This window comes from Girardinichthys multiradiatus, chromosome 6 (assembly GCF_021462225.1).
Source record: "Girardinichthys multiradiatus isolate DD_20200921_A chromosome 6, DD_fGirMul_XY1, whole genome shotgun sequence".
Taxonomy (NCBI): Eukaryota; Metazoa; Chordata; class Actinopteri; order Cyprinodontiformes; family Goodeidae; genus Girardinichthys; species Girardinichthys multiradiatus.
Genome location: NC_061799.1, coordinates 20146957 through 20159727, shown reverse-complemented (window position 1 = coordinate 20159727; position 12771 = coordinate 20146957). Strand labels below are relative to the sequence as shown.

Genomic DNA, 12771 nt, shown 5'->3' with positions numbered 1-12771 from the left:
TTAAGGAAGATGAGGAAAGAAAGGACACGCTGATTCAAACTTAACTATTTTTTACCCATCCACTGCAGCCCAGAAAAATAAAAGAAAAAGAAAAGAAATAAAATGGTCTCTTACCAACACACATTTCAGAAGAAATGATTAATGAGGAACATCTTTAATTAGCTATTTTAGAAAATATCTTGCTTACAGTGATTTCTTTAATCTGCTTGTCCCTGAGTGTGTGAGGATCTGGCATAAAGATCTCTGCAGTCATTTGTGCTAATTAATTATAATTGTGCTAACGCTGTAATTTTATTTCACTGACTGGGTGCGGATGCTGATCTACCATCATAAAAGGGCCAGAGATTTTTACTGGGCATCCACTCTTTGCAATAATCAACCAGTTATTCCTTCAATGTCCTTAGAGCTAGATTGTGAAGATGGGAATTGGCATGCCCAGGTCCCCCACTCTTGCCTGTCACAGCTTACATAGCACCCGACCTCTACGTCTCTCCCCCGCAGGTGGTGGGGCTGTGTTGAGAGAACTTTGTGTTGCCCATTTTGGTATGAGCCCAGCCAAGGATTGAGCACTAGGTGTTCCTCCTAAACCTGACACCAGGAGGTAGCCATGTCCACCAAATTCTGTGGTCTCAGCTCATTGAGGTCCTTGAATCAATCTCAGTCTGATACATTTTCTGTGTCTTGTTTGCCATGGGAGAACCTACCAGGTCTCAAAGCTAACCCCATGATTCACAACCACATTAAGCTGGTTATTCTGCAGAGGTCTGGGATAAGTGTTTGCCTCAAGCAATGGAGGTCATCTATGTTGGTGTCTTGTCCGTTATTACTGGTAGAATTAAGTTGGAGATGGATAGATGGTTTGGGGCCTTGTCTGCTGTATTGCAATCTGTCCTGTTGAAGAATAAACTGAGCCAAAACACAAACCTTTACTGGCTCGTCTACATTCTGACCCTCACCTGCGGTTGTAAGATATGGATCAGAACTGTAAGAACAAGATCTCAGACACAAGGGGCCAAAATAAGGTTCTTCTGTAGGTTTATAGCGTTAGAGATAGAGTGAGTTTGAGCTCCATCATCCAGGGAGAGCTCTGATAACTCTGCAGCAAAAGACTCAATTAAGGTGGTTTGGCAATTCAAGTAGGACACCTTAAGGCAGACCCAGAGCTCACTGGAGAGACTATAGCAGTTCTGTCCTGGGAACACCTTGGGATACCCCCCAGAATGAGGGATGGCTGGGTTTCCCCCCATGACTTGTTATCCCTGCACCCCATTCTTAGATTAGAGGAAAACAGTGGATGGATACAATATATTATCTACTATAAAGTGTATATCTTTTACATTTTCACCTTTTCAGTAATATTCCCAACAAGAAGGAATTAGTGCTCTCCATATATTTTAAAAGCTGTTGTTTGTGTACTGTAGTGCATCTAATGACTGACCAGATCATTGCCGTCTGTCCACTGAAAGTCCTCCTCCACTGTGCGATCATTCAAACCGATCCAGGCATTGTCATGACCCATACCTGAAAACAAACAAGCAGCATGAGGAAAAGCTTGTCTTCACATACTAATGCCCCAGCTGATGCATTTTAGCAACGTGTTTTATTGTTATAGTATCATTAGAGATTCCTTTTCTTAAATGCTTTGGTCTTTGTTTTCTCCTGCATTACACACATACCATTAATGAACTCCTGCTCAGCGATGGAGAGGACACCGCTGAGATGGGCACTGTGCTCTCTGCAGTCCTTCTCTGCATCCTCCCAGGTGTGTCTGTGGCTGAAGTACCTGTAGGAAAACACAAAGCTTGTGTGAATCTATATTTAGTAATTACTGTGCACAGGTTAAAATGGTTAAAGGAGCAATAGAGATGGATGAGACATGTTTTTCATCGTCAGTCATACCTGTAGCAGTGGCCATGAAACTTTTTCCAGCCATGCTCACAACCTTCAACATCTGAAAAAGAGTGAAAGAAAAATGAAAAGTAAAACTAATCTCCTCAAATTGCAGTTAAATGCAGAGGGCTACATAATCATTAGATGAAAACCCCGTGGTGATGTGAGGAAACAGAAATGTTCTGTCTCATTTGGCAAATAAAGACTAAAATATATGACTTTGGCATCTGGAGATGTTAAATACTTGAACTATAATTTTATGTTCCCATTTCCCATTCACAGCACATGTGGCCCTCTCTCTGCACTATTGGTATTCATTAATAAAACCAAGGCCTGTGCATTCACTTATATCTGCATAACTTAGATATTCATTAATTCTCATTGAACCGGCGCAGACACACACAGAGAGGTTCCGTCCTGGAGCTGGAGGTGACTAGAACCAGTGAGGTGGAGAGTCATTACATCTGTATTTTGGAGTGTAGTGATGAATATGATTATTTTTCTTTTGTGAACTGGTTTATCATTCTGGCTGACAATAGAGACCATCTTTACCTTGTTTGTGTTAAATTATGGACTCCAATATTTATATCTGCAACATGCCCCAAATTACTACGCATGGATTCCAGAGTTTCTTTTCCGTTGTGTATATTTAGTAAAGGCTCAGCCTGCGTGTTACAACAACAACCTTAACTGTATTTTATATTATAGTGCTACATGAATTAGTGCACAACTGTGAAGTAACATTAATTTTCAAGTCTGGCCACAAATTTATAGTTGGATGTAGGACTTGACTTTGATTGAACCATTCTAACATATTAGTATACTTTGATTTAAAGCATCCCATTGTAACTCTGCGTGTATATTTAGACTCTTTGTCTTGAAGGAAGGTGAACCTCCAACCAAGTATCAAGTCCTTTGCAGCCTTTATTGCATCTTCTTCTACAGAAGAGCTCCCTGAACACACTGGATTTTGCAGGAATAGTTGTTCTCCATGCATAGCATTTTGCATGTAGGTCAAAAACGCACATTTTAGTCTCATCTGACCGACGCATCTTCTTCCACATGTTTGTTGTGTTCCCATCTTGACTTGTGGCAAAAAAACACATGAGAAGTCTTCTGGCTTTTTTTCAACAAAACCTCTCTTCTTCATCCTAATACTTTCAACCATGTAAATCTGTTAAATAATGGTGTCTCATTTGTTATTTTATTCTATCTTTTTATTAATTTAGATTTATATTTAAAAAAAACCTAAATCAGTCCATTAGTCAAATATATCTTCACAAAGGTAACATTTTCTGAATGAAAATATAACAGTTGTCATGTTGACAGATACCCCTACCTAAGTTGTGGATATCTGCAGCTCCTACAGAGTAATTCTCTCCTTGCACAGCCTGCCAGCTTAGTTGTAAGGCCATGTCTCGGTAGCTGCAGCTGTACCATACTCTATCCATTCTCAGAAAATGGATTGAGCAGAGCTCTGTGAGATATTCAAACCTCGGGATGTTGATTAACTTTAAGCTTCTCCACAGGTTTATCTCTGACCTGTCTGCTGTGGTGTTTGGTCTACACAATTCTGTTTGTTTACTTATATTCTTTAATAAACTTCTAAAGGCTTTCACAGAACAGCTGGATTTATGGTGATAATACATCACACTCAGGTCAACTCTACTGACTAATTAGGTGAGATCTGAAGGCATTTGGTGACACTGGATTTTATTTAGGAGTATCAGAGTAGAGGGGGCTGAATACTAATGGATGTCAAATTTTATATTGTACAACATTTTTGAAAACTATGTAGTAAATGCTTTCACTTCACAGTTATGCACTATATTGTGTTGGTCTATGTATTAATATCCCAGTATTAGTAATTTATTTTCTTAAAGCTGCTTCTTTTTGCTGGGTTAAAGATTTCGATAGAAATCTCTACATGCTCTTTTTTCTGCTGACTGAAAAAAAAACTTGCAAATAGTAACCAATCCTTGTACAAGGGACTGAGTCAGTGTTTGCCATCCTGCAGTTTTGTCACACACAAACACCTTGTCAGAAGGGTAAGTTAAGAAGTGTCCCAGAATTGCTGTGCTTTGACACACGGCACCAACAGATGCAACACATTGATTAGGATTTTTTCCTCCTGCACAGCAAACTAGAATCCTTTCAGAGCCAACAATCGGATGACTAGAAATCGTTAAAAAGCTCATCAGTGTGTTCGCATTGTTGGACCATTTTGTTTGCTGAATGTTGGACCATTTGCACGTTGCTGGACGCCACCAGGCCTTCTGGCATCATCGGCCATTTTGTATCCCAGGACAGTCCGCTACTACAAATCCTAGCGGACACTGCGGCTGATAGGACGGGGGTGTCGCAGCTCTGATGCCAGAGTCAACTATATAACAGAGTATGAGACGGCCCGCCATTGTTTTTCAGCTTGGAACCGAGACGCGGTTACTGGCATCTGAAGCGCATCATTCTGGTGAAGAAAATCCCACGAGGACTTTCATTCATTCTCCCCGTTGGCCAACGAGAAAACTAAGTGAATTAAGCTTACAGGAATAAGAAGGCTTGTAAGTTTTCAGCTTTACCGATCGATGATGTGGATTAACACGTAACCAAAAAAAACGTGAAGGTTTAAAGGAGACGGAATCGCCACCCTTGTTTTTGTTCCAGTCGACTGTTGACGGTCCGTGATACTGCTTTTCTGCAGGAAGCCAGAAGAAACAGACCATTCTACTCTGAGGTATCCACGGACGCATGGAAACACTTCCCCCCTCCTTTCTCTGCCCCAAGGAAGACTTCAACAAGTAAAGTCCGTTCATTTCTTTTATTTCTTTATTAGGAAGAGCCTGGGCAGGATAGAGTAGGATGTTAGTGCGATTTAGAATCGCCACTTATAGTCTAATGTGTTCTAAATTGTATGTGCATACAACATTTTATTGAAACTTTGATTGCTGTTGATTTCTGCTGCCGCCGAGTCTTGCAAGTTGTGTTTTTACTGTGCGAACACCTGAGCGCAGGTGCGCTGTGGAACTGAACTGCTATAATAACCTTATGGTGAAAATCAACCATTTTCTTTGTCTTCAACTTCATGTTTTATTAGTTGCCACCAAAGGTTTTACAACCCTTTGTGTGCTCGGACATCCCCAGCGGTGGAGGATGTTTTATGACTTACAGTAACTAAGCTACGCTTTGGGAGTGGCCTCCCCGAGCTTCGTTCAACCATACTCCTTTTGTATTTTGCCATAACTGCCATAACTGCTGGTTTGATCTCATACACACTCAATGTTTTATTTGGTTTAGTTAGATATTTTACCCTTTTTAGTAGAACTTTGCATGTTTGATTAGGTGAAGATTATTGAATCGGAAGAGTGATTTAATAAATATTCAAGTAGATAAAGAGAAGGCATTTATGTTTATTTTGTGCAAGAGTGATTTGTCAGTCAAAAGAAGGTTAAAGTTCCCCATGTTTCAGCAGAAACGGTTGATTAAACAGTGACATCTAATAATAGTTATTACTGAGAATTTAATAATTGTAATTATCAAGGGCTTTGAGCCACAATGACAACACCAGAGGACATCTCTGGTTTCGATTCATAAATGGGGATTTTTGGTTAAGAAATTAATTTTCTCAAATTATGATTTTTTATTATAATTCTTGATAAATATTAATTAATCAATAATCATAATCCCAACGGCATACAACAAATTAGCTAGTGCTACACTTTCTACTAATGTTTCTTTTAAACAAGCATCGCATAAAAATTTCTCACCCACAGTTAGGAATCATCAGATTTTTCTTTGTGAGCATGACTGCAGCACTTCCTCTCTCACCTTTCTCACACGTGTCTCCTCCATAGCTTGGCAGGCAGAGGCAGAGGAATGAATCAATCTTGTCGACGCAAGTTCCTCCATTTTCACAAGGCTCGGACTGGCAGTCGTCGACGTCTGTGTGGAAGAAAAAGGCATCAGGAACAGACCAGATTTAGATTTAATTAGGTTTCAAATTATACATAATGTATTCTGCTCATGTACGGTTTACAAAGACCTGAAAAAAAACAGTGCTGCAATTCAGATTCTGACAGAAAATGAGCTGGTGATTAGTCCTGCTTTAAACAGTAAAATATGTCTGTGTTGGTGAGGACATTATCATACTTTAAACAGGATGTGAGGAGAATACAAACAGCCTAATCTCCACCACTTTCATTGTTTATGCTCATTCTACTGTAGTGGAAGGCACTTTAAGAGCCTTTGAAGTGTTGTTATGTTTACAGAGCCTAATGCTTTCTTTATGCAATGCATTTCAAGTCTGTTCTTCTGCATATCGTCTCTAACTGCATGAGAACAAAATAGTAGCCTCTATAAGTTGCATACTTTAATGCAACTACAGTGCAGTCATAGATTTTGTTGTATGACTCAGCAGAGACTCTGGGTTCAGCCCCCCTCCTTCTGGCAGATGTTTTCCCCGCTGAGGTGGTTTTCAGCAGCATTAGAAACTCAAGGCATCTGCTCTACAGTGGTACACGCTCTGAACAAAAACAAGGCAGGGAAAGGGTGCATTTCTCTGCAGAGATCAATAAAATGTTACTTTATTATAGCAAATAGAGGTCTTCTACTTAAAACAGCAGACAATATGCAGGAATGCAAGACTGAAAGAATTTAAAGCAAGAATGAAACAACAAAATCCATTTACCGGATTAAATTTACTTTATCACATCATAATGGTTTATTAGTTTGAAGCACAAAAGGCTGAGCATTGGAAAAGGTCAGTGGCTGTGAGGAGCTAAATGTGTTCCACAGATCAAACTAGAGTGACCTTTAGCCTCATTCAAGACATCCACTTTTCAGAATCAGAATCAGCTTTATTGCCAAGTTCGCACATACAAAAAACAAGGAATTTGACTCCAGTACACTTTGCTCTCTGGGTTTCTTTTTTGTTTTTTTGTGTGGCAGCTGGTTTTAGAAAACAGTGCCCTGTAGCGGCGGCCTGAAGGTAAAACTCTGAACAGTTTATGTGCAGGGTGTGTGGGGTCTGCAGAGATTTTAGCAGCTCTTTTCCTGACCCTTGACCTGTATAAGTCCTGGATGGAGGGAAGGTTGCCCTGATTATTCTCTCTGCAGTCCTGATTATTCGTTGCAGTCTGGACCTGTCCTGTTTTGTGGATGAGCCAAACCACACTGAGATGGATGAAGACAGGACAGACTGAATGATGGCAGTGTAGAAGAGGACCAGCAGCTCCTGTGGAAGGTTGAACTTCTTGAGTTGCCTCAGGAAGTACAGTCTCTGCTGGGCCTTCTTTCGAACAACGTCTATGTGTGAAGACCATCTCAGGTCCTCAGTGATGGTGGTTCCTAGGAACCTGAAGTGGTCCACAGTTGACATGGTGTTGTTGATGATGGTGAGGGGGGTGTATGGGGGTGGTGTTCTCCAAAGGTCCACCACCATTTCCACAGTCTTGAGTGGGTTGAGTTCCAGGTAGTTCTGACTACACCAGTGTACCAGCCGATCCACCTGCTGTCTGTATGCAGACTCATCACCGTCCTGGATCAGTCCAATGACAGTGGTGTCATCTGCAAACTTGAGGAGTTTCACGGACGAGTCCGATGAGGTGCAGTCATTTGTATAGAGGGAGAAGAGGAGTGGGGATAGAACACAACCCTGGGGGGCACCAGTACTTATTGATCTGCTGTGGGAGAAGATGCTCCCCAGTCTCACCTGCTGCTGTCGATCCGTCAGCCTCCACCACTGACAGGTGGAGGCTGGGACGTTGAGCTGGATGAGCTTCAGGTGGAGGATGTCTGGTATGATGGTGTTGAAGGCTGAGCTGAAGTCTACAAACAGGATCCTGGCATACGTCCCTGGGTGGTCGAGGTGTTGCAGGATGAAGTGTAGACCTAAGTTAACAGCATCATCTGCCGACCTGTTTGCTCGGTAAGCAAACTGCAGCGGGTCCAGCAGTGGGCCTGTGATGTCTTTCAGGTGCTTCAACACCAGCCGCTCAAAGGATTTCATGACCACAGACGTCAGGGCTACAGGCCTGTAGTCATTTAATCCTACGATGGTGGGTTTCTTGGGCACTGGGATGAATAAAACGGTTTACAGATTATGGAAAATGTCTCCAGATCAGGACTACATGTTTTCCCCAGCACTTTTATGTCTCTGTACCAACCACAACCAGACACACCAGCCAGTGTGTCTAATGATGTTTCATTATTAGACACACTGAGCGCTGGCAACAACAGGATTCAATATTCAAACAGGCTACTTTGGTCACAATAGGATGAACTGCTCTAACATAAAAGCAAGTAAAATTCTTGTACAAAATTGTTGTCAAATTTTTAGCGTTTATGGTTGTTCATCCGGTTGAGAGAAAAAAACCCTCTTTGCCTGTATTGATATCCAATTGAAATATTATTTATTATGCTGTCAACGAGATGCTTAGTAAGTTAGAGATTCTTAAATTATACATTGTCCCTGCAATTAGTGTAAATTTAGGTATGATGTTAGTTAGCAACATATGTTTTTAAATTGTAAAGTTTTAAAATTTGTACTATAGACCCTATGTGGATTAGAAAATAATCCACAATAAATTCAGGCTTCATTCATTAAGGTTGTACATGGCATCATCAATCAGTACTGAATAGAAAAGAATTTCGATGGATCATAACACCAAAATAGATTGGTAGAAAGCTTACATTAATTTTGTTTTAATATATATTTAATGCAATACACAGTGTTTGTTTAGGAGTGAATGGATAAGAGTATTTTTCTCCTAAAAAACAAACTTACCTATTCAGGGAGCGCTGTGCAGCAGAATTAAATATCATCCAGAATATTTAAAAGGTGGAAACAGTCTAAAGACACATACAATTGCATGCTATTTTTCTTACTTACCTTGTCTTTTGTGGTCTACATTCACCAGAACAAAACGTTTTCTTAGCATCTAAGAAGCCTGATTTTCTCAGAATGATGTTAATCAGTAGCTCTCCAGGCTCTCTAAAGGTCTTTCAACCTTTTCCTTATGACTTTATACATTTTTTTCACACATTTCTGTTCAGTCCTTGTGTCTAACTGTTCCAGCACAGTGTGCGATGTGTCCCTAGTAATGAATAAAGTGGACAGGCAAAGGACAAAAAGAAAAATGTCACTAGTAAAACCTACCTACAGAGGATGAAGTGTGTAGCAAGGTGATGTCATTAAAAAGTGAGAAAAAATACACGACTTGAGAGATCGTTTACTTGATCATCTACAGCACACCCAATTTTCAAAGTTTTGTTTCTCTCAAACTGCGTCTTCTGTGTCAGTTTCCATCGGTTCAACAAAAGAAACAGTTATCATTTTACAACTGGCTCCAGATCCAACAAGAGTCATTGCCTGTTATGTGTAGAAACAGCACTGCTTCATCCCTTTCATGCAGAAGCTCTTTATGCCTGAACGATTCATCAATAAGAGTTTCGTGACTTAAACAATAAAAACCATTTTTCTAAGGATGACAATTTGCTGAGCTGAAAATGAGTCAGAAGTTGCAAAACTCAAAAGACAACTTTAAAAGACCTTCAGAAGCATGAAGAAAAATTTATCAAATATACTTTCAGATTAGAAAAAAGTCTGTCTGCTTTGAAGCAAAGCATAAAGAAAAGGAATAGCTCAAAACTTTCTCACAGCACTGAAAATGAGCAATCTTTGCAGTGTGCATAGTTCTCAAGAGACAATGTGCTGTTGACCTAAACAAATAATAAGGTAGCAGCAAGTGAGCCTTCTGGGTGGAATAATTGGTTAGCAATGTATTGGATGCAAATCTACTTCTATGTCTCTACCATTGAATTAAAATTGATTCATATATGATTTTTTTAACCATGATAATTCCTAGAGGTTTTGGTGATTTCTCAAAGGACAAGAGATCAATTCAACCTTAAATATTGTTTTTACTGTATTGATGTTACAGAACGGTTCAGTGCAAGCAGAGATTTGGGTCAAACAGTCATTTAGGTCATGCATCAAGAAGCAGAAGGGGTTGTTTTGCACTTTACTTCTTACATTTTTTTTAGAATAAAAACAAAGAAACCTTCAAATAAAATCTGAAGTTTGATTTTGATGGATCCAAATGATTGTCCTACTCTGACAGTCTGACCATATACCCTGAAGCCTCTCCTCCAATCAGCCTGAGCACATACTGTGAGGCACAGAGTAGCCTTTGACCTGCCAATCATCTGGTGGAGTGCCTTGTTTCATTATGTCAGGGCTGATGTTTAATACGTGGCGCTGACATTATGTCAAACTGTGAGTTTCCTTGCAGTGTGTGTGTGTGCGTAAGCGTGTAGATCACTCACCGATTTCACAGTTCTCTCCAGCGTATCCTTGTGGGCAGTAGCAGCTGTAGCCCGTCCCCTGAGGAAGGCACTTTCCTCCATGCAGACAAGGATTAGTCACGCAGGGCTCCACTTCAGCTAAATGAGACAGAAGGGCATGGGGAGGGGTGGTTAATTAGTTATTCTGTGAATGAATACACAGATATGTTCCAGTCTATCTGTATTTCCATTTTGATCCTAAATGATGAGGATTTTAAAGTGAAGGTTTATGAATCGAGAACAAAAACCCCAGTTTCTCATCTGCACCACCACCCAAAACACATATTTCCTCCTCATTCTTCTCAGGAGGACCCAGAGAGCGTCAACCCCGCCATCCACTCAGAGCCACAGTTGTCATGGTTACCATATTGAAAGCAAGCCTCAGCTAGTTCTGCCAGGCGTAGTGGGCAGCGTGAGAACTTCAGAGATTAGCCATCTTCAACAGAAATGAGCAGATCTCCTGCTGAGTGCTTCCTTATTCCCCTAAATGTCTGCGTGTGTGTGGTCGCCCCCCTTCCACAAACACACATTTCCATATCAATGGGCCAACCACCACGTGTTCCCCTCCTGATCCGCTCATTATCGCAACTTATGGTCTTTGGAAAGCCGTGGCTCGTTCAGTCTGGCCATAAAATAGCTCAGCTGTGGGAGTCTTTGTTCTTCTAGCTCTGTCTCTGACACTGAAGGCTGCTTAGAGGAGGGGTTGGTGTCTAAGTGTGCAGGTTTGTTTAGGTTTCAAGTTCTTCATCATAACTCTGCTGTCCAGTTTTAAATAAAGCTTTAGGGACAACAACAATAAAAAAATGAGGGTCTTCAGACACAGGGACCCAAGCACAGCCAGAGGTTTACATACACTCATCAGCATGATTGTTATAATCTAAATGGGCTTTTAATAATGCACTTGAACCCTTTGTCAGGCTCAAATGATATACAACAATTATCTAAACAGGGTCAAAATTAAGCATACCGGCTCAAATATTTACATATACAGTTTTATTGTCTCTGCAAGCTGCACTTTAAGCGGTCCCATTTTGGAGGGGACTGCTCATCAACAAGCTTCTGGCATAATTCTGGTAGAGCTAGTTTGAATTTAATGATTGACCCCGATATTAAGCATAGTCTAAAATAATTACTTTAAAAGATCAAGATGCAGGTGATTCCAGATGCTTCATGTTGGCTTGTTTTATTCATTACCAAACCACGTCTGATGTATAATTGAGATTTTTTTATCATGCTGAAAACCCCAACTGTGTCCATGTTTCAGGCACCTGTGTTATGATCCACTGCTGTTTGTGTATTTGGATTACTTTGGCCTGTTTATGATTGTCATTAAGATCTTTCCATGTTAGTTTTTTCTTTGGACTTATGTTAGTATTAGTGTGTATTTCTTGGTAAGAGCCTTTTTGTGCCCTGTTCAGTTCTATCTGTGTTCATTTTCTATATTTAACAGTCACCTTCCCACGATTCCCTGCTTTGATTCTTCCCCAGCTGTTCAGTATTCCTTTGATTGGACTCAACTAGTTTCCATCTGTCCAAAGACACCTAAATGGCTGCATTTAGGTCCACTTGAACAACGAAACATGACAACCTGACTGAAACTGTCACTCTCAAATAAATGGAAATTGTTGGTTTTGGGTTTTTTTAGCCCAAGAAGAACCCAGGATCCATCAAGCACATTATAAACTGGAAGATGCTGTAACACAAGCGTCAACATTCACAATGATCAAAGTTTTAAACTAAACATGGACTAGTGGTTAGAACAGGAGGTTTGTGTTCCGGAGGGGACACCAGGGTGCCAGGTTCCAATCCCACAGATTGCCACTCTGGGTCCCTGAGCCAGAGCATTCTTAGCCCCAGAATGCTTCCCGGGCGCCGCACAATGGCAGCCCACTGCTCCCTATAAGGGATGGGTTAAATGCAGAGGACAAATTTTGTTGTAATGTATATGTGCAATGACCAATAAAGATGATTATTATTATTATTACTGTAGGTGTCCAAACAGGACAATTAGTCCAGTCTTAATCATAGTAGTCATCAAGACATCAAATTAGCTGATGTTATCTTCTAGGATGACCCTTACCTGTTAGAAAATTAATGTAATTTCCCTATAAACTCAGAGCTCAGCAGGAAACTGACCAGTTTAAATTAGTGATTTAATTTCTGATAAGAGTGGTCAAATACCCATCCAGAGTTAAGCCAGGAAAAGGTTGATGGCTACACAAAAACATTTGTTCAAAGTGAAAACAGTAAATCATCACAATTCTGACCCTGTCTGGATCAGAGAAAAATCAACAATAGATTAAACCTTGTAAACCGAAGTTTTTTCTCCACCCGGAGAAAAGATGGGTTTAAATGGATAAGTAAACGTGAAATAATTAATAAAACATTAATGCCAGTGATGTGAGAATGTAAACTTCATTGGGTCAGTATAATAAATGCTTCCCGCTACTTTTCTCTGCTTCTTCTTCTGCTGAGGTCAGGCACTTCTAGTCATTATTTAATTTTCTGTAGGCAGGCCCAGGCCATCGCATCAGTCAAGGT

The 12771-nt window shown here is 40.4% G+C and overlaps 1 protein-coding gene across 2 annotated transcripts in view; it reads right to left on the bottom strand.

Moving 5' to 3' along the window:
* The window catches only part of LOC124869940 (neurocan core protein-like), a 77352-nt gene that overhangs the window by 16843 nt on the left and 47738 nt on the right, over positions 1 to 12771 (bottom strand). For both annotated transcript variants that reach the window (XM_047368200.1, XM_047368201.1), the window contains exons 13-17: positions 10213 to 10329; positions 5716 to 5829; positions 1900 to 1951; positions 1677 to 1783; positions 1439 to 1521 (exon numbers count right to left, since the gene is read on the bottom strand). In XM_047368200.1, coding sequence (XP_047224156.1) covers positions 1439 to 1521; positions 1677 to 1783; positions 1900 to 1951; positions 5716 to 5829; positions 10213 to 10329 — 473 coding nt within the window. The remainder of the gene's footprint in view (positions 1 to 1438; positions 1522 to 1676; positions 1784 to 1899; positions 1952 to 5715; positions 5830 to 10212; positions 10330 to 12771) is intronic.